This window comes from Phocoena phocoena, chromosome 11, assembly GCF_963924675.1.
Source record: "Phocoena phocoena chromosome 11, mPhoPho1.1, whole genome shotgun sequence".
Taxonomy (NCBI): Eukaryota; Metazoa; Chordata; class Mammalia; order Artiodactyla; family Phocoenidae; genus Phocoena; species Phocoena phocoena.
The window spans coordinates 84849357-84872701 of record NC_089229.1 but is presented as its reverse complement, the minus strand read 5'-3'; the positions used below and the strand labels follow the sequence as shown (position 1 = coordinate 84872701).

General features: G+C 36.1%; 1 protein-coding gene across 1 annotated transcript in view; it reads right to left on the bottom strand.

Moving 5' to 3' along the window:
* ST8SIA1 (ST8 alpha-N-acetyl-neuraminide alpha-2,8-sialyltransferase 1) overlaps positions 1-23345 on the bottom strand; it is a 146775-nt gene that overhangs the window by 34956 nt on the left and 88474 nt on the right. The window contains exon 4 of the mRNA XM_065887602.1: positions 21941-22033. Coding sequence (XP_065743674.1) covers positions 21941-22033 — 93 coding nt within the window. The remainder of the gene's footprint in view (positions 1-21940; positions 22034-23345) is intronic.

Here is a 23345-nt window from a genome sequence, read left to right as displayed (position 1 = left end):
GAGTGTGGATTTGGAAGCTAAGTGGAGAAAATGCATTAAGAGGGAGAAGGATCAAATGTGTCACAGGGTACTAATAGGTCAAGTAAGATAAGAACTGACAATTAACAATGTGGAGTTAAAGAAATAACCCAAGAAAATTTCCCAAAGTGGGAGGACATGCGCTTGCAGATTAAAAAGGTCCACTGAGTTCTAACATGATAAATGAAAATAGGCCAATAATAAGGAAGATCATTGTGACATTTCAAAATACTGGGGGTGCAGGAAGAGAAGGAGGTAAAGATAAGACCAGTTTGGAATGCAGGGGGAAACAGAAATCCAGGTCACATACAAAGATCAGGAATCAGAATGACATCACTTTTCCCAAAAGCAACTTTGGAATCTAGAAAACACTGGAGAAATGTCTTCAAAATGCTAAAAGAAAAGGATTTCCAAACAAGAAGTAAAATCCTACCAAAAATATCAATCAAGTTTGAGGGTAGAATAAAGATAATTTCAGACACACAAGATCTCAAAACTTTTAATTCCCTTGTACCTTTTCTTGGGAAGCCATTGGAGGATGTGCACCAGTAAAATGGGAAAAAAAATCCAAGAAAGAAGATGATACAGGTTATGTGAATTCAGAGATCAATACAGGTGAAAGGGGAAGGGAATCTCTAGGATGATGGTGAGGGAAGATTCCAGGATACCAGTCTTGTGCCTAGGAGGTATTAGAACACATGAGAAGGTTCCGAGACTCATTCTTTAAAAAGCTGAAATTGACTGTTTATACAGCTGAGTGTCATTTCAACAACTGGTTAAGATTTGGGAAGTTGTACTACAAGCAGGTACATTTAGAAAAAAAAAAAAAAAACAGAAGAAGGAATAAGACATGAATTAACTCCAGGCAGGAGGGATTGGGATTGTGGAGTGAGAGCAGGGATGTTTCTTTATTCTCACTTCTATTTTCTCCGGAAAGTGGAAAGCAAGGTTATCACCTCAGAGAAGAGGGATGAGCAGGCGATGTTGGAAGTTTGAGACAGAAGACAGCATATAATCATCTAGAAGTGGGAGAATGAATGGACTTGAAAAATGCTGTGGAACTGTCTACCAGTTCTTAGTGGCGTATGAGAGAGCTGGTTTCTTTGGACTGATAAACTTAGCTAATGGAAGGCGAGAGCAGCCAGAAAGAGCAGAAACTACTCCAATATGAGAAAAAAAGACACCAAGCAGAGAGTGTGGCTCACAAGCCTGAGTGGTCATTAAGAAGAGCAGAGGTCAACTCCAACAGAGAACTGGCAGGAGTGGTCTAGAGCAGGCGGTGCCCAGTGTAAGAGTATTCCCGAAACGCACACTGCAGAAGTGGCTTGAAATAGAAGGTGATGATGCTGCCTCATTTGAAGGAAAGCCATTTGAAGAACTGAAAGAAGGTGTCACAGTTAAAATATCACATGGTAATTTGGCTGTGAGAATTGATTGTAAAAATGTGGAAGATAAGAGAAGCAGAAAACCCGGTAAGGGCTAATCACAATTTATCCTGAAAATGAGTAATCAATTACCTTTTACCCAGATGGGAAATATTATACTAAGGGATGAGTTTAAAGCTACTACAACAAGCAAGTATTTAGTGATGGGATGCTTCTCTTTTAAACAGCTCCCAAAAAAACAACTGGAAATAGGAGTGATGGTAAATTCAACTTTAATAAAAAGGTTTTCTGTATTAACTTGCAGTGGCCTGGGTCTTTTTCCTGCTGACTCTTTGTGTTTCAGTAGTAATCTGTGGCTTCCTGTTTTTTGGTTTTGTTTTGTTTTGGTTTCTCTCTTCCATTTCCTCCTGCTGTCAGAATCCTGGTAATATAGTATTACAAAGTCATAAATCACTTTTTTTGTCTCCTCAGGAGTTTCACCCAATTGTCTCCTCATCAAAAATTCTCCCTTTCCCTTTTAAATGGTAAACTCATTACTGGCCTCTTGGAATTTTCTCTTCTCTTCTCTCCCAGAGATAACAACTAAATATAAGCTGTGATAGCAACTATAAACCCCTAGGTGATAGTTCTCCAACTACTTCCCAGGAAAAGAAAAGAGAGTCTAAAGTCCTAGGTTCAAGCCAATTCTGACACAATATCTGATTGAAGCAAATCACTTAACTTGTCACAAAGACTGTCACAGAAAAATCAGGATAATGCTAACACCTGCATTACTAGCCTCTCCATATGTCGCTCCTGTGTACATAATGGTTACACAATGCTTAGTGTTTCTTTCTTTTATGTGTCACTCTGCCTCCAAACATTCACTCTTTTTTTCTACCTAATTATTTTTATTTCTGGGTAATTGGCAGGTATTATTTATTTAAAAGAAATTATATTCCATCAGATCTAAGATGCTATCATATAATTTATCAGTAATACAGAAAAAAAGAATACTGCCAATGAAACTATGACTCAATGATTTTACAATAGTGCTATGGACCCTGCACTAGCCTCTTCTTGCTTTGACATTTCTTTCATCCATTCCAAGGAACTGATCAATTTTTCCTACTTTCACATGCACTGTTTGACTTTTGAAATGGAGACGATCATTCTGCACACATCTTAGAAACTATTTATAATACTGCTTCATCTACTAGTGGGTATTTTCTTCCTTCATATTTATTTTGCTGCCTTACAAGAAAATATAGAGTTGCTCCCATCATTTCTCTGAAATAATTTGTTTATAAGTCAAATTGGCACCCCATTGCTGTTTCCGTGCCTTTCTTTATACACAATAGATATTCCATCATTATGGTTATATTTTAAATGTCAATCAAATTTAACATGTGCAGTACCCACAATGCACAAACCCTGCTCAGGCAGTGTCAGCTATGCCTCAGCTTCTAACTGGTCACCAGAGGCTGTAAAAGGCAGCTCAGTCTCTTAAATGCTATAATATGAAACTACTCCCCTGATCAAAAGAATATGTTATTTTTATCTTGTAAGCATCTCTTCCTTCTACCTTTCCCTTCATTAGTACTTGCAATAGTCTTTATCAAATATGTTATCTGACCCACCAATTTATATTCTTCCCATGTCAATAATTTACATCCTGACCCTGATCATTAAGATGCCTGTCCTCCTGGGTTGTTGTTGTGTGGGCAGGTGTGTATCATATAGAGATACAGATATGAGAGCATATCCAGATATGCATTTAAGTTAAAATGCATATCACGATTTGTAGATCCAATCAAACAGTAGAGCTCTTATTTTTTTAAAAAGTTCTAGTAAACAAATTAAAGCAATTTAGTAACAGAAACTTAATAGAGACATGTTCTTTTTTTTAACATCTTTATTGGAGTATAATTGCTTTACAATGGTGCATTAGTTTCTGCATTATAACAAAGTGAATCAGTTATACATATACATATGTTCCCATATCTCTTCCCTCTTGCGTCTCTCTCTCTCCCACCCTCCCTATCCCACCCCTCTAGGTGGTCACAAAGCCCCAAGCTGATCTCCCTGTGCTATGCGGCTGCTTCCCACTAGCTATTTTACATTTGGTAGTGTATATATATCCATGCCACTCTCTCACTTTGTCACAGCTGACCCTTCCCACTCCCCCTATCCTCAAGTCCATTCTCTAGTAGGTCTACGTCTTTATTCCCGTCTTGTCCCTAGGTTCTTCATGACCTTTTTTTTTTTTTTCCTTAGGTCCACATATAGGCGTTAGTATACAGTATTTGTTTTTCTCTTTCTGACTTACTTCACTCTGTATGACAGACTCTAGGTCCATCCACCTCACTACAAATAACTCAATTTCGTTTCTTTTTATGGCTGAGTAATATTCCATTGTATACATGTGCCACATCTTCTTTATCCATTCTTCTGTTGATGGACACTTAGGTTGCTTCCATGTCCTGGCTATTGTAAATAGAGCTGCAATGAACATTGTGGAACATGACTCTTTTTGAATTATGGTTTTCTCAGGGTATATGACCAGTACTGGGATTGCTGGGTTGTATGGCAGTTCTATTTTTAGTTTTTTAAGGAAGCTCCATACTGTTCTCCAAAGCAGCTGTATCAATTTACATTCCCACCAACAGTGCAAGAGGGTTCTCTTTTCTCCACACCCTCTCCAGAATTTACTGTTTGCAGATTTTTTGATGATGGCCGTTCTGACTGGTGTGAGGTGACATCTCATTGTAGTTTTGACCTGCATTTCTCTAATGATTAATGACGTTGAGCATTCTTTCATGTGTTTGATGGCAATCTTTATATCTTCTTTGGAGAAATGTCTATTTAGGTCTTCTGCCCATTTTGGGATTGGGTTGTTTGTTTTTTTGATATTGAGCTGCATGAGCTGCTTGTAAATTTTGGAGATTAATCCTTTGTCAGTTGCTTCATTTGCAAATATTTTCTTCCATTCTGAGGGTGGTCTTTTCGTCTGTTTATGGTTTCCCTTGCTGTGCAAAAGGTTTTAAGTTTCATTAGGTCCCATTTGTTTATTTCTGTTTTTATTTCCATTTCTCTAGAAGCTGGGTCAAAAAGGATCTTGCTGTGATTTATGTCATAGAGTGTTCTCCTATGTTTTCCTCTAAGAGTTTGACAGTGTCTGGCCTTACGTTTAGGTCTTTAATCCATTTTGAGTTTATTTTTGTGTATGGTGTTAGGGAGTGTCCTAATTTCATACTTCTACATGTACCTGTCCAGTTTTCCCAGCACCACGTATTGAAGAGGCTGTCTTTTCTCCACCGTATAATCCTGCCTCCTTTATCAAAGATAAGGTGACCATATGTGCGTGGGTTTATCTCTGGGCATTCTATCCTGTTCCATTGATCTATATTTCTGTTTATGTGCCAGTACCATACTGTCTTGATTACTGTAGCTTTGTAGTATAGTCTGAAGTCCAGGAGCCTGATTCCTCCAGCTCCATTTTTCTTTCTCAAGATTCCTTTGGCTATTCGGGGTCTTTTGTGTTTCCATACAAATTGTGAAAGTTTTTGTTCTAGTTCTGTGAAAAATGTCATTGGTAGTTTGATAGGAATTGCATTGAATCTGTAGATTGCTTTGGGTAGTACAGTCATTTTCACAATGTTGATTCTTCCAATCCAAGAACATGGTATATCTCGTCATCTATTTGTATCATCTTTAATTTCTTTCATCAGTGTCTTATAGTTTTCTGCATACAGGTCTTTTGTCTCCTTAGGTAGGTTTATTCCTAGATATTTTATTATTTTTGTTGCAATAGTAAATGTGAGTGTTTTCTTAATTTCACTTTCAGATTTTTCATCATTGGTGTATAGGAATGCTAGAGATTTCTGTGCATTAATTTTGTATCCTGCTACTTTACCAAATTCATTGATTAGCTCTAGTAGTTTTCTGGTAGCATCTTTAGGATTCTCTATGTATAGTATCATGTCATCTGCAAACAGTGACAGCTTTACTTCTTCTTTTCCGATTTGGATTCCTTTTATTTCTTCTTCTTCTCTGGTTGCTGTGGCTAAAACTTCCAAAACTCTGTTGAATAATAGTGGTGAGAGTGGGCAACCTTGTCTTGTTCCTGATCTTAATGGAAAGGGTTTCAGTTTTTCACCACTGAGGACGATGTTGGCTGTGGGTTTGTCATATATAGCCTTTATTATGTTGATGAAAGTTCCCTCTATGCCTACTTTCTGCAGGGTTTTTATCATAAATGGGTGTTGAATTTTGTTGAAAGCTTTCTCTGCATCGATTGAGATGATCATATGGTTTTTCTCCTTCAATTTGTTAATACGGTGTATCACGTTGATTGATTTGCATATATTGAAGAATCCTTGCACTCCTGGGATAAACTCCACTTGATCATGGTGTATGATCCTTTTTATGTGCTGTTGGTTTGCTAGTATTTTGTTGAGGATTTTTGCATCTATGTTCATCAGTGATATTGGCCTGTAGTTTTCTTTCTTTGTGACATCTTTGTCTGATTTTGGTATCAAGGTGATGGTGGCCTTGCAGAATGAGTTTGGGAGTGTTCCTCCCTCTGCTATAATTTGGAAGAGTTTGAGAAGGATAGGTGTTAGCTCTTCTCTAAATGTTTGACAGAATTTGCCTGTGAAGCCATCTGGTCCTGGGCTTTTGTTTGTTGGAAGATTTTTAATCACAGTTTCAATTTCAGTGCTTGTGATTGGCCTGTTCATATTTTCTATTTCTGCTGGTTCAGTCTCGGAAGGTTGTGCATTTCTAAGAATTTGTCCATTTCTTTCAGGTTGTCCATTTTATTAGCATAGAGTTGCTTGTAGTAATCTCTCATGATCCTTTTATTTCTGTAGTGTCAGTTGTTACTTCTCCTTTTTCATTTCTAACTCTATTGAGTCTTCTCCCTTTTTCTCTTGATGAGTCTGGCTAATGGTTTATCAATTTTGTTTATCTTCTCAAAGAACCAGCTTTTAGTTTTATTGATCTTTGCTATCATTTCCTTCATTTCTTTTTGATTTATTTCTGATCTGATCTTTATGATTTCTTTCCTTCCACTAACTTTGGGGTTATTTTGTTCTTCTTTCTCTAATTGCTTTAGGTGGAGGGTTAGGTTGTTTATTGAGGTGTTTCTTGTTTCTTAAGGTAGGATTGTATTGTTATAAACTTCTCTCTTAGAGCTGCTTTTGCTGCATCCCATAGGTTTTGGGTCATTGTGTTTTCATTGTCATTTGTTTCTAGGTAATTTTTGATTTCCTCTTTGATTTCTTCAGTGATCTCTTGGTTATTAAGTAGTGCATTGTTTAGCCTCCATGTGTTCGTATTTTTGACAGATTTTTTCCTGTAATCGATATGTAGTCTCATAGCGTTGTGGTCAGAAAGGATACTTGATACGATTTCAATTTTCTTAAATTTACCAAGGTTTGGTTTGTGACCCAAGGTATGATCTATCCTGGAGAATGTTCCATGAGCACGTGAGAAGAATGTGTATTCTGTTGGTTTTGGATGGAATGTCCTATAAATATCAATTAAGTCCATCTTGTTTAATGTATCATTTAAAGTTTGTGTTTCCTTATTTATTTTCATTTTGGATCATCTGTCCATTGGTGAAAGTGGGGTGTTAAAGCCCCCTACTATGATTGTGTTACTGTCGATTTCCCCTTTTATGGCTGTTAGCATTTGCCTTATGTATTGAGGTGCTCCTATGTTGGATGCATAAATATTTACAATTGTTGTATCTTCTTCTTGGATCGATCCCTTGATCATTATGTAGTGCCCTTCTTTGTCCCTTGTAATAGTCTTTATTTTAAAGTCTATTTTGTCTTTTATGAGAATTGCTACTCCAGCTTTCTTTTGATTTCCATTTGCATAGAATAAAAAGAACTGAGGAAAGTCTCAGAGACCTCTGGTACAACATTAAATGCATCAACATTCAAATTGTAGGGGTCCCAGAAGAAGAAGAGAAAAAGAATGGGACTGAGAAAATATTTGAAGAGATTATCGTTGAAAACTTCCCTAATATGGGAAAGGAAATAGTTAATCAAGGCCAGGAAGCACAGAGAGTCCCATATAGGATAAATCCAAGGAGAAACACACCAAGACACATATTAATCAAACTATCAAAAATTAAATACAAAGAAAAAATATTAAAAGCAGCAAGGTAAAAACAACAAATAACACAGAAGGGAATCCCCAGATGGTTAACAGCTGGTCTTTTAGCGGAAACTCTGCAAGCTAGAAGGGAGTGGCAAGACATATTTAAAATGATGAAGGAGAAAAACCTAAAACCAAGATCACTCTACCCAGCAAGAATCTCATTCAGATTTGATGGAGAAATTAAAACCTTTACAGACAAGCAAAAGCTAAGAGAATTCAGCACCACCAAACCAGCTTTACAACAAATGCTAAAGGAACTTCTCTAGGCAGGAAACACAAGAGAAGGAAAAGACCTACAGTAACAAACCCAAAACAATTAAGAAAATGGTAATAGGAACACACATATCAATAATTACCTTAAACGTAAATGGATTAAATGCTCCAAGCAAAAGACATAGACTAGCTGAATGGATACAAAAACAAGACCCATATATATGCTGTCTACAAGAGACCCATTTCAGACCTAGGGACACATACAGACTGAAAGTGAGGGGATGGAAAAAGAGACATGTTCTTATAATTCAACATGTTGAAAGTCAATATAAATCCTGTGTAAAAATTCTTAACCTGGTACTCATTCTGGGTCAACCCCTTAATGTTTTATTCACTGGAGTGCAACCTACTCTCAATGGATCTGCATAAAAGTATCATGAGAAATTAGGCTATTCCAGTATTTACTAATTATGTACTAATTATTCTTTTAAAGTAACATTTGATCTGACCTGCTACTTAATGCTGAGGATTAGAGCTTCAGAGAGGGAAAGAGAAAGGAAAGAAACAAATGGACACTGATGTGATAACTACTCCATGTCAGGAGGTGGGTTCTTGTTGCCAGGCTCACTTCCACTGCTCCCAAGACAATGTTCCTGAAAAGATGCACAGAATGTTCTGACTTTCTGAATTCAGTGCATAAAACTTGGGGTCCAAGCCAACCTTACTTAGATCTGGAAAGGCAGGAACACACACACACAAAATCAGGGCTTCATTCTATTGTCTGCTCTTCTAACTCATAGGGCTACTGTATCATCAAAGGGAGTTAACATTAGGAGAAAATGTAAAATAATAAGGCTTGCTTTTAATGATTTTTTTCCTATTATAAAACTTTGCAGCCAATTTGGAAAATGTTGATTTATTTCCTCAGGGATTTTCTATGCATATAGTTTTACATAGTTGAAGCATACGCATTTATATACTTATTTTTTCACTTACTATGTGGGCATTTTACCATTTGTTAAAATTATTCATGAATATTATTCCATAATATCATTGCATAATATTCCATCAATATGGACACTAGTTACAAAACCACTGATATATTTTTGTATGTCTAAAGAGTGCAAATGTTTTCAAATTATTTACAACATGATATGTGTGCTTGTACACACTAGGGTTTTTTTCCCTTTATTTTTAGGACAATTTGTAGAAAAATTATAAAAGGTCTATTTTAAGTAATTTTTATTTATCAACTTTTCAAAGAATCAACTTTAGCATTTTAGATCCCCTCTGCTGTACTTTTGTTTTCAGGTTATTCTTTTCTGGGTTTCTGTTGTTGTTGCTGTTCCTTCTTTCAATTCTTTGGAGATCCTGGGACTTGAAGTTGATGCTGTGACGGAGTAAGTCTTGAGGGTCTTCAGGGAAAGACTAATGTTATTTTGAATGGGCAAGGGATATGAATTGTTGTGACCCAAGGCAGATTATATTTTCCAAAGATGACCACAATAACATCTCCTATCATACATATTCTTTTAAAAATGTGACTTTGACACTTCTCCTAACAACAGGCAGATCCGTGCTAGGACTCTTTCCTCTCAAAGCTGGGTGGGCCTTTGTGATTGCCTCAACCTATAGAATGTGATGGAACTGACCTATATGTCATTTCCTTTGTGAGGTTATACAAATGTCACGACTTCTGCCATGTTCGCTTTGGACACTAGCTTTGGTGGAAGTCAGCTACCATACAAACAATCCCACTGTACTGAGGCTGGCATGCTGTGAGGGAGCCCAAACAAGCTCACAAGGAGAGACCACATGGAGATCCCTGAGACTAGATGGAGAAAGAGAGATGCCCAGCCAACCCCAGCTGCTCCAATCCTTCACCATTTCAACTCCAATCACCGGATGAGAGATCATAAGCCAGATCTCCTGAGCCTGGTCCTTCCTGAATTCCTGACCCACAGAAACTGTGAAAGACACTAAAATGACTGTTGTTATTTAAGACATGGCGAATGATTTGTTATTGAGCAATAAATAACTGAAACAAGAGCTTTAAAACACTTCAATCTCTCCCTTCCCATTTAAGTGATGCTATTTTCCAGTACAGTCATCCCTTGGTATCTACAGGGAATTGGTTCCAGGACCCAGCCCATGGATACTCACATCCGTTAAAGCAGGCTCTCCATATCTGTGGCTTCTACAAATCATATGTAAAGATAATGTATAATTTTTATTTCATATGGGTGAGGTTCATTTAGATTTGTTTATATGTTTACCAATTTCTTTGCCATCCCAGATTTTCCTTCTAAAGTAACATTCTTTTTTCCTGAAATACATTCTTTAGAATTTCTTTCTGTGAAGGTCTGCTGATGGTAAATAATCTGTTTGTACAGAAAATGTTTTTCTTACTTGAAAGACAATTTGTACACACTCCTGTGTTGATAGTTTCTTCTCTCAGCATTTTGAAGATATTTTCCCACTGATTTCTTTTTTTTTAAATTTGTATTGGAGTATAGTTAATTTACAATGTTGTGTTAGTTTCAGGCGTACAACAAAGTGAATCAGTTATACATATACATATATCCACTCTTTCTTTTTTTTTTAGATTCTTTTCCCATACAGGCCATTACAGAGTATTGAGTAGAGTTCCCTGTGCTATACAGCAGGTTCTTACTAGTTATCTGTTTTATATATAGTAGTATGTATATGTCAATCCCAATCTCCCAATTTATCCTCCACCCCCAATCCCCTGCTAACCATAAGTTTTAACATCTGTGACTCTACTTCTGTTTTGTAAATAAATTACTTTGTACCCTTTTTTTTTTAGATTACACATATAAGTGATATCATATATTTATCTTTCTATGTCTGACAATCTCTAGGTCCATCCATGTTACTGCAAATGGCATTATTTTGTTCTTTTTTTATGGCTGAGTAATATTCCATTGTATATATGTACCACATCTTCTTTATCCATTCCTCTGTTGATGGACGTTTAGGTTGCTTCCATGTCCTGGTTATTGTAAATAGTGCTGCAATGAACACTGGGGTGCATGTACCATTTTGAATTATGGTTTTCTCCAGGTATATGCCCAGGCGTGGGACTGCTGGGTCATATGGTGGTTCTATTTTTAGTTTTTTAAGGAACCTCCATACTGTTCTCTATGGTGGCTGCACCAATTGACATTCCCACCAAAAGTGTAGGAGGGTACTCTTTTCTCCACACCCTCTCCAGCATTTATTGTTTGTAGATTTTTTGTTGATGGCCATTTTGACTGGTATGAGGCAATACCTAGTTGTAGTTTTGATTTGCATTTCTCTAATAATTAGTGAAGTTGAGCATCTTTTCAAGTGCTATTTGGCACTCTGTATATCTTCTTTGGAGAAATGTCTGTTTAGGTTTTCTGCCCATTTTTGGATTGGGTTGTTTGTTTTTTTGATATTGAGCTGAATGAGCTGTTAGTATATTTTGGAGATTAATCCCTTGTCAGTTGCTTCATTTGCAAATATTTTCTCCCATTCTGAGGGCTGTCTTTTCATTTTGCTTATGGTTTCTTTTGCTGTGCAAAAGCTTTTAAGTTTAATTAGATTCCATTTGTTTTTTCCCATTGATTTCTGACTTCCATTTTTACTGTTGGAAGAAGTCTGCTTTTAGTGTAATGATCATTCTTTTGCAGGTAATGTCTTTTTTCTCCAGCTGCTTTTAAAAGTTGCTTATTATCTTTAGTTCAATTTTACTAAAATGGTCTAGGTTTGCATTTTTTAAAAATTTAATTCATGTTTGATACTTTGTTTCTTGTATTCATAGATTACATTACTCTTTAACTCTGAAGAAGTCTCAACTTCCACCTCTATTTTATAATTCCACTATTCCATTTAAAGAAAGACTGGACTGGTAGTCATTCTTATTCCAGTCTCCAAGTTTCTTTGTCTTGTCTTCATATTTTCTGTATCTTTGTATCTAAAAAATTATTTGCTCTATTTTCCAGTTCACTGATTCTCTCTTCAGTTATGTCTAATCTGATGTCTGTCCATTTCAACAATTACATTTTCATTTCTAAATTTCTTATTTGGGGGACTTCCCTGGTGGTCCAGTGGTTAAGAATCTGTTTTCCAATGCAGGGGAGGAGGGTTCAATCCCTGGTCAGGGAACTAAGATCCCACATGCCATGGGGCAACTAAGCCCACACACTCTAGAGCCCGCAGGCCACAACTAGAGAGTCCCATGCTGCAATGAAAGATCCCACATGCTGCAACTAAGACACAATGCAGCCAAATAAATAAATAAATATTTTTAAAACAATAAAATAAAATTCCTACTTGGTTCTTTTTTAAAGCTATCTAGGTAATTTTGACATTTTCTTGCTGAATTTTGATTCATATTTATTTTTTCTATAAGAATGTCATACTTAGTAATATATTTCATCTGACAATTTCAGTAAATTCTCAGGCGTGTCTATCTACAATTTTTGTTTACTTTTTATCTCTGAGGACTTTCAATATTGTGAATTTCAGTGTTTCCTTATGAGCTTATATCTGTTTGAAGGTGGTATTCTGAGAGCTTTCCTCTAGAAGAAATTTGTGTTTGCTTCTATTAGAAGCCATAGACTGCTAATATGACTTGGGACCACATTGTCCCTTATCAAGGCTTAATATGGGGCACACATTAACATGGTGAATCCAGGGCTTGATCTCCTGTTCTCAGCTTTAGTATCAGAAGTTTATAGTTCACAATGCTTGGTCTGGTTTTAGGTTCATGATTTTCTGTTTTGTGTTTTGGGGTTTTTTGTTTGTTTGGGGGAGAAGTATGCAGATACTCTTGGAGATTCCCTAAATTCGATGAGCCCAATAATGCATTAACAATATGCTTTAACCAAGAACAAGATGTATTCCAACAGGAGAGTCCTCCTGAGTAGCTATTCTGGGTATTAATCAAAATAGCTTCCCTGGCCACAACTACATTATTTCATTTACATCTCTCAACAATCCTCAAGGTAAATAATTTTATTCTCAACTCATAAGGGGGAGGTTAAGTAACTAACTTTATATAGCTAGCAGGTATGAAGCACTTACTAGCAGTGGCACTAGAATTTGAACACAAAGTCTCTTTAAAGCCAAGACTTGGATAACTATTTCATCCAGACACAAACTCCATACAGATCTACACCCTTTTAGAGGCATCTCTTCTCTGTCTTCTCCTTGCTCTCTCTAGTTCCAGTTTTAGCATCTGCCTTTTAATTCCCTTATATCACAGCAGATGTTAGGCAGAATGGCTATCAGTGACTGCCAAACCTTGGTGCAAACACTGATAAACTGCTCTAAGTTTGGAGAGAAAAGAAAAAAGAAGTCAGCGGGCAGAAGAGATGGAGATGTTTAGGAACACAGTCTGAGGTATGAGTCATGTAGAATGTTAAAAAGAAGTTGTTATAAACCCTCTTTGGATCCAAGTCATTCTCCTCAAAGCTCAAATTATTTTTGGAAAAGTACATCAATAAAATAAGCAATTGTTCTCCCAGATAATACCTCTACACTCCCAAGTGCCTTTAGTAAAATTAGAAGTGATAACCATTGGACAGTCTCTTTCACTTGTACGAAAAGAGATTACCCAGTTTCTACCTGCTATTAGAAACTTCAAAATAAATATTTGGGTCTTATATCAAGTCCTTCCAGTCGACTAAAAGCTACACACTTACAAATTTTAAAAGGTTAACTCCACCATGATTTGTACTCTATTTGTTCTGATAACTTTTTTGTTCCTTAATTTATGTCAACTTTTTAAAAAAGAGGAACCAAGTTTTCCCCGCTAAGCATTTCATTAATACTGCTTTGAAATATCTGTTACTAAAAAATTTATCTTACTTTAAGACCATAGAAACATTTTAACTGACACCAAAAAATTCATTAGATTTCCTTTTTAAAGACAATTTAAACCAAAAATACAGTTTGAAGGATATTTAAAATATATATATTCACTTATTCATTCACTCCCTAAACATTTACTGTGCATGTCCTGTATGCCAAAAAAACATGCTGGGGTCTCAAGAGCACAGATAAAAGATTCTTGACCCCAAGCTGTTCACACTGATACTACTGCCTCTAATATGTCCACATGGAAGCACACACTCAGAACACTGATGCTCTTTTTTGTGGCTGCATATAATAATCACTGCCCAAGCTGGAGCCTCAAAGCTCAAAAGTAATATAATAACAGGACAATCAATTAAGTTCCAGTTTTTATTTTTTAACCATCATTTGCCCAAATATGTACTGAACACCTGATATGGGCAAAATGGCTAATTGAGTTTTCAATTCTATTGAAAAATTAAGAAACAAGCTTTGAGAACTGTAATCTCTAATTTTACTTGATAGAATGACTCAGTTTGGGCCAGTGAATTTTAAACTTATTGCGAGTAATGGAAGCCTTGGAAAATCGGATTTAAAAAGTATATAATACACACACATAAAATTTTAAGAATAAATTTCAGAAGGGATTCCGGGTCCCCTGGACCCCCTTTATGGATTCCAAGACTACAGAATGTCTGTTGACTGGAAGCAACTTCAGGGTATGAGTTGTATTTTCTTCAACTTTGTACTCTCTGTCTCAGAGTAGATTTCAAAATATGTTTGTTGAATGAGCACCTCTGTAACTTTGTTCTTGTGAAGCTCCCATTTTAATCTCCCTCTTCCCCCGTGAGTTTCCAAATCTTCAAATTCCACATATGCACTTTTCTAAAACATTTACTCAGGACTAATCTGATAGCCTAAACAACTATTTTCCAAACTCTACTTTCATAATTTTCCCTTTTCCACTTCACAAAAGACATACCTCCTATTATCCCAAATATTATAATGATGCAGTGCCCCAGAGTGTAAAAGCCACCAGGCAACCAAACAAAGAAACATTTGTAAGGTACATCGTTTCTGAAGAAGTGACCCCTGAGAAAAAGCCAAAAGATCTTTATAAGAAATAGATGGAGGCTGTGCCTTATTTTATCCAGGGGACAAACTCTTGGCAACTCCTATACCTTACTTATATGTTGAATAATTAGAACTCAGAAGTGAGATGATCATATGGGGTTACATTTTAGCACTTAATTGAATAAAATGTAGTCTGCCTTTTTCTGACAGAAAGTCAACTCAACTTAATGAACTAATTTGACAAAGCGCACTGGCTTTGCTATGAGGACATGGAACATCCAAAAAGCTAAATCTGCACTTCTGAGACTTTGACAATATGTATTTAAATATGCACAATGTAGAAAGCTCTGAAAGTTCATGCTTGGCAACAATTTAACTTCATGCCAAAAAAAATTAGGTAACTTTTTAAAGATCAAGGAAATAATGACGGATTTTAAAAATTCTTTTAAAGGGTATTTGAACAAAAATGCTTGCGGACCAATTGGTTAGAGCTGGTGCATGTTAATGAAGGGCAACCCTGTGAAGGGATCCTTGTTGCCATCCACCTACAAAACCCAGCAAAGGAAGGAAGAGGACAACAGCAGTGGGTGTGAAGATCCAACAGACTCTGCTGTCACATTAGAATAACTTCTCTAACCCATAAAAATGCAATCAGAAGTTGGATGAGACTGCAAAGCCCTTTCTAATCTGTGTCCCGGGCACCCTAACTAATCCTTTTGTTCTAGGTGCTGTCAAAAATAGTTCACTATATACCCATTGAACAACAATCTGTTAAGAGAATAGAACTCATAAGTCATCTTAAGTGTTCTTATTACCACACACTCAAAAAAACAGGGGCACAAGGAAACTTTTGGAGGCGATGGTTATGTTTATTACCTTGATGATGGTGATAGTATCATCAGTGTATGCGTATGCCCAGACTCATCAAATTATACACATTAAACATGTGCAGTGTTTTTGTATATCAATTATACCTCAATAAAGCTGTTTTTAAAAACTGAAAATGTACTCTAGACAAGATATCCTAACAAAGGCTATAGCAGAGCCCCTTCTTACTGAGAATTTCTACTAACTACCTCAACGAATATTACCTTCTCTAACCTTATTTTTCCTACAGGCAGAATAATGTATACATTATAAATATATATATATATACACACATTAATTATACATATATAATGTGTGAATCATCATTATGGGTGCCTCTCGTATATACTGAATTTCCTCACACCTGTTTTATCTTGATACCGATATCTTTTCTATGAGAATTTTGTAGTGAAAACTCATAGGGCTTATAACTCTCAGTGGAATATTTTGATAAGAATCAAGGATCTGGAGGACAGCCATGAAAATCAGTGGTACTTAGGCATTTCCACTGCACATCTTTGCCCAACGAATTTGATTTTTAGTCACGTGAAAGTTCAAGACACTGCCAGCATCTTGGGTGTGCAAAGCTTTGGGAGGAGACTACAAGATCTGAATAAAAAACTTCCTGAATCCAACACTCTCCTCCCCTGAGAAGGAACCACTTGTTGGTCCTCCAAATTGTTATGGACGTGTCTCTAAACCATCCTGTTCATTAGTTTTATTTTTATCTTTATATGGACATCTTACTGTATTTTTTTTTTTTTTTTTGCGGTACGCGGGCCTCTCACTGTTGCGGCCTCTCCCGTTGCGGAGCACAGGCTCTGGACGCGCAGGTTCGGATGCCATGGCTCACAGGTCCAGCTGCTCCGCGGCATGTGGGATCTTACCAGACCAGGGCACAAACCCGTGTCCCCTGCATCGGCAGGCGGACTCTCAACCACTGCGCCAACAGGGAAGCCCCCTACTGTATTTTTTATGACTCCTTTCTTTTTGTCAATATCAGGTTTTTGAAGTTCACCCACTTTATTGTGGGTAGTCATAGTTGGTGGTGGTAAAGCATTCCACTATGTGAACATACCTGAATTCATTGATTCATTCCACCATGAATTCACAACTATTTTAATTTTTAGCTACTATAAACGTTATTATACATTTCTCTCTTATAAATACTGTTTTTCTCTAGGGTATATACCTAGGAGTGGAACTGCTAGGGCATGGAGCATGTGTATCTTCAACCCTACTACATAACATCAAAACACATTCCAGAGTGGTTGGAACCATATTCCCTCCAAATAGCATATATGGTACTTTCGGGTCCACATCCTCCCTAACAGTTGGAATAAGTTCTGCCAACCTGATGGATGTGTAATGATATCTCCTAAGGATTTTTATTTGCATTCTTTCTGATTACTAATGTGGTAGAGCATCTATTCATTCATTTATTGGCGATTTGGAGAGTTCTATGAAGTCTGGTTCAACTCTTTGACTTATTTTCCTACCGGTTTTCTGTTTTTCATATTCAATTAATTTATTTCTAAATTACACGTAAAAGAATTATTTGTATATTCTGGATCCAAGTCCTTTGTTAGTTGTCTTCCTCTAAAATGTGGTTGTATTTGCCCTACTTCTACCACGTCTTTTTATGAACAAAAGTTCCCAATTTTAATAAATCAAACTTATCAGTCTTTTCCCTTCTGTTTAGTGCTATGTGATTCTTATATAAGAAATCACAAGACCTATGTTATTTTCTACAAGCTTGCTTGTTTTGCTTTTCAAAGTTAGGTCTTAAGCATCTGGAAATGATATTTGGTATAAGGTATGAGGTAGAGGTATAATTTCATAGATACCTCACTGTCTCCACATCATTTTGGAAAATTTGTCCTTTTGTCTCTGATCTACAATATTACCTCTGTCATATATTAAGGGTCTATATATATGTGAATCTGATAACTACAGAAGGAGAAAGGAAAGGGTCAAAAATTAAATGTTTAAGAGGCAAAGTAAACCTGTTCGTTAACATTAAGTTCAATATAAAGAATTAGCGCAAGGTTAAGCAAGAATCATTAGAATTAATATTATTTGACATTTAGGTTGTCCAAAATGTCCCTCAATAAAATTCCGTAATTTTTCTATAGAGGGTTTGCTTTTTTGTCTAATTGTTTGTTTGCTTTTTTGGCCGAGCCACGTGGCTTGCGGGATCTTAGTTCCCTGACCGGGGATTGAACCCTGGCCGAAACAGTGAAAGTGCCGACTCCTAACCACTGGACCACCAGGGAATTCCCATTGTCTAACTGTTAAGTATATAAAAGTATCTGATGTTACTGGGATATATTTTTCCATATTTCACAAAATGGAGCTGCTACATGCATTTTGATTTTGTATTCAAAAACCTTGCAACATTGAATATACTTTATTAAGTGAAAAAACTTTCACTCCCTTTTCCAAAATGACTTATCACTTATGGAAACTCAATTGTCTCCTTGTGCAACATATGGATCACCTGGAAAGATGGGGTGTGCGATGGTCACTGGTTAAGAGTATGGGTTTTGGATTGAGACAAGTCTGGGTGAAGTCCCAGACTGATGACCAGCAGCTGTGAATATAAGCAGATGACAAAACTTATGTCACGTTTGTTTTTCTGTAAAAACACACATTAAAATACTTCCTCATTAGGATTATTTTGAGATTAAATGAGGCAATGCGTATAAAGAACATAGAACCTGGCACATAGAAACACTGACTAAATGTTGACCCAGCATTAATCATAATGACTCTTGCTTGCGTTGCATTAATTCTTTTTATTGAACTTTTTTCCCCTTCAAACAATTATTGATCCTTTCCTTTCTCCTTCTGTAGTTGTAATTTTTCTCAAAATCACAATCTCACTTTCTCTTTCATCTTGCTCTGTCTTGTTCTAAATAAATACTCGTTTTCACGAGCTTTTTAAAATCTTACCACCAACTCCACATATTCAGGTAGAAAAATAGACTCTTTTGTCCTTCAGTGTAATGTACTGAATGTTTCATTCCCCTCCAGGAACGGAAAAGTATTATACTATGGTTATGCAAGACATTAACAATGGGGTAAACTGGATGAAGAGTACAAAGGACCTTCCTGTACTTTTTTTTGTTTTTCAACTTCTTGTGAATCTGAAATTATCTAAAAAAATTTAAATAATCAAAGAAAAATATTTCTGTAAGTGTTCTCTTGACCTTTTGCTCATTCTCTTGAATCTGATATGAACCCTTCCCAATTTTAAAAATTGCACATTTTTATGATTTCCAGAACCCCAATCCACTTAATTGAATTAAAGAGACATCATCATCATTGTTGATTTTCTGACATCTTCCTGATCAGACCCCCAAGCCCTCTCACAAAAACCCACAAAAATCCCAAGACTGAGTGAGAGTCAATAACTAAACTGTAAAAGAGAAATGTTTTGTTTTCTTATTCTTCCCAACTCCTTGCTATGCTACATTAGTTTATGTCAGCAAACAAATCACACTAAAAATTAAATATATAGCACTGTTTTGGTCATTCATTTAAGTTATTCAATACTAACTCACAAATTTGACTGACAGTTTTGGTTTTCAGTGACATTTTTTAAACTAACTGTTTATTATGAAAGTAATATACCTATAAAACTATATTCACTGACAGCAAAAAGGCTTACCATACAAAAATGAACAGAAAACTAAAGTACAAATTTTGGAAAATGTCAAATCATATATGTAGCATTAAGTCCAAAAAATAGGAAGAATAATCTGAATATAGAAAGAACAAAAATACAAAACTTTTAAGTCCATTTATACAGTCTTGATGAAACCTAAGAGGATATTATATCCATAAAAAATATGCTGCTATGAGAAAAATAATTTAGCTCACAAAAAATAAAAATACAATTAAGAAGTGGAAATGGTAGACTACATAGCAGAATGAACACAACTAAAATACGATTTACTGACCTGAAAGGGGTTATTCTTGGGACACAACACACATATACACACACAAAGCTACATGGTACAAGGAAAGAGTTAGAAATATCTAGAAGTTCTAATATCCACTTAATAGGAGGACTAGAAAGAGAGAGCAAATATAATGAAGAAGAGGAAATAATCAGCCATATAAGAGAGAGAATGTTCACAAAGATGAAAAGCAATACTAATGATAGCTAACGTCTATATAGTGCTTACAATATACCAGGCACTGTTCTAAGCATATATATAATTATAATATACATATATACACACACACATATTTACACATATATACATCTACATATATATGTAGTTTAATTCATTGTAAGTATGAATTAAACTAAGTATTATTATCCCTGCTTTACAGATGAGGAAACTGAAGGAGGAAGTGTTAAGTAACTCAGTCAAGCTCACACAGCTGTGAGTGGGCGAGCAGGAAGCGAAAACCAAGTCATCTTGCTTTAGAGGACAGACCCATAACCACTACACCTCCACGTCTTCCAACTCAAAAGACCTCTCATTAATGTGCCAAGCAACATTAATGAAAAAAGAGACCCACTCTGAGATATACCTTGGTAAACTTTCTGAATTCAAATGGTAAAAAGAAATGTATAAGTTTTAGTGGAGGAAGGAAAGAAAGATTTCCCTCAAACAAAGAAATGAATAAATTTCCATTAGATTTTTGGTTGGCAACTCTGGGTGCCAAAAGATAATGGAACAATATCTTCAAAGTTCTGAAGAATATATTGAATATCTGAAAAAAGTGTACCTCGTGTTAGTTATAGTTATTCACAAATGGCGAGGTTTGGGGTGATTCTTTTTGTTACCATCTTCTTTGTATTTTTCTCTCTTAATTTCTTATAACGAACATATATTTTTGTGGAAAAACATTAAGATCAGTGTTATAAAAATAAAGATAGTCACATGGATTAAATTCCTTAAGTATGAAGGATGAAACTATAAATGCACTAAAAATATACAGGATAATATTTTCTCAGTGGAGGAGATGTGGGTGAGGAAGATTGTCTAAAGATAGTTTTTTTTTTTAAAAAAAAGGAAAAGACTAACAAGTTTCATTGTATAAAAATGTTGAGTTCTGATAGGACAGATGTTAAACAGACTAGAAGAAAATATTTGCTCCATATATAGCAAACAAAGACTTAATATCTATACAGTTCTTATAAATCAACAGGAAAATAGTTTGTAAAAAGAAAAAAAGTATGAAATGAGCAAAGAATGCAAACAGGCAATTCACAGAAGAAAAAATACTAATAGTCAATACCCACTCAGCCCTTCTTATATTAAAAAAAAACATATTAAGTAAAAAATAATGTATCATTTTTAACTCAGCAAACTGACAAAAATTTAAAAGATGAACAGCACATAATGTTTTCAGTATTGGAAAACAGGCAGTCTGATCCATGACCGAAGAGGAAGTAAATGGTACATTTTGGAAGTGTAATTTCACAGTATCTGTCAAATTAAAAATTGGTTGCGTTTCCCAACATCTATTTTATGGGAATATACTTACTTATGAACCAAAACAAGTAGTGTAGCATTGTTTATCAAGTGACACACAAGCGCTGTTCACTCGGATAAGACTTCCTTAGGTGGCAAATGCCTGAGCTTAGAATATCTGGGTATTTCACTAGTAACTGCTAGTGTACATGGGAGAGCATAGGGCAATGTTCGACTCTTCTTTTCACAGAGCTTGAGTCATTCTCTACGATGAACAGTCCTTGGATAAACAGCTCCTTGGATAAACAGCTCACAGCAAACAGTCCTTGGATAAACAGCTCACAGCTTACCGCTGTGAAACCGACGACCCCCAGAAGCTCCCACAGCAGCTGCCATGATTTCTGGAATCGATACTAGAGTAAGAATTTTCCATCTGCTTTCCCAAATCTGACTGAATATCACGTGATGTACTATATTGTAACATCATATAATCACACATTCTTGTACATTCCCACAATATTGCTACTTTCATGCGTGCATATGCAGTAAAGTGGTCACTTCTCTGTTTTTACTCTTTAATAAAGTTGATAAGACTTCCGTTCACCAATCAGTGCCAATCAATGAGTTGGGACTGAAGCCAACAAATTGGAAAGTAGTAGTAATGAGTAAGCACGATATAATATTACTTCTTTGAGCAAAATGATGGATTCACATGTTATTTTTACCATCTCTAAAGGCAAGAAACGGAATCCCAGAGGAAGCATGAAATAGTGTTTGGATTCCCATAATCCTGTCTAGTTTATTTACAATTCCCTCCTTCATCCTTCCTGCCTGTCCAGATGGTTTTCTTCTTTGTTTCCCAAACTGAATTATGTTCACTGCCTTTACGATGTTAAATATTTCGAAAGCCTTCCTTTTAATTCCTCACAAACAGAAGTCATAAACTCTTACCTTTGCCGAATTATGCTGGGGTTAGCCGTCACTAAATGACTTTTGGATCCAACATCCTTAGTGTATTCACTTGACAAAGGAGGAAGATTGCATCTAGAGAAACAAGAACAAGCAGTTCAGAATGATTTACATACTTTTAAATCAGGTCAATTATCATGGCAAATAGGAATTTTACTAAGTCTAGCTCAATTCACAAATAACTGTTTTGATCACCTCTCCCTTTTAGTAGACATTAGATGACTAACTCTTAGCATCTTCAAAATGCGGTCATAAAAACTATTTCTGTTTTAGAAGAAAGAAAATGTCAGCTAGAGAGGTAAGGGATTTACTAAAGGAAAGAGATATAACTAAAATGAATTTATTCCATTCAAAATATTTTTGAGGTGATAAGTCAGGGTATATATGAAATTAGTGCTCAGGAGGGTGTAGTCCCCTAGAAGACACAGGACCTACAGTGTTCTCTGTGGATACCAACAAACTTCAAGAGAAAAGGAAGAATTGTATTTGCTTGTGTTTTTCATTCTTTTCCCAAATTCTAAATTATAATAGTACATTCAAAGCAAACTCTGCCACCTAAATCAATGCATGTGCGACTTCTGGGTACATGACCAACGTATGGTTGCCTACTGGTGAAGGCAAAATAATCTGTCATTTAACGAAATGCAATGATTCTCCACCATCCCAGTCTAGGCAAGGGAAGAGTACAGGTGACAGAAATAGCTCCTCCTCCCTCATACACACACACACACACACACACACACACACACACACACACACCCCACAGCCCTGGGTGCTCTCCTCTACCGCAACATCTTATGAATGCTTACAATGGAAAATATTGCAACTGCAAATCCAAATCCCATGGCTTTCTGCCAGTGAGACATTAACCAAGTTGTCAACTGCCTCAGTTTCCCCATTACACAAAATGAGGATAATGGCTTTTCCTCTCCAATAAGATGGTTGCAAGGAGTAAAGTAAGAAATGTATAAAAAGTCCCTACCTTGATGCTGCATACATAGTAAAAGCTCAAATATATCACATATCAGAAATATCATATAAATATAACTAAATATATATCTATTACTTCTGACCATCCCAAATGAGTCTATAGATTCCAACAGATTTTCTTTTATTACTGAGTCCTAAGTGCTCCTGTCCACCCATGTCTTGACTCCACAGCAGGGCACCTCTAAGTTTTTCTTACTTCAGCAAACCAAAGCCTCGTTTTTTTGCCGGTAGACATCTTACAAATATTAAGGTCTCGGCCATTCCCCAACTATTAAAATTTCCCTACAAATTTCCCCCAGGACACGGACTTGTCTGAGCACCGACTCAGCTGATCAGCACAAGTTCCTTGATGTCGTCTCATATTTACCCTGTATTTGACTCCTACCACATCAGGGCA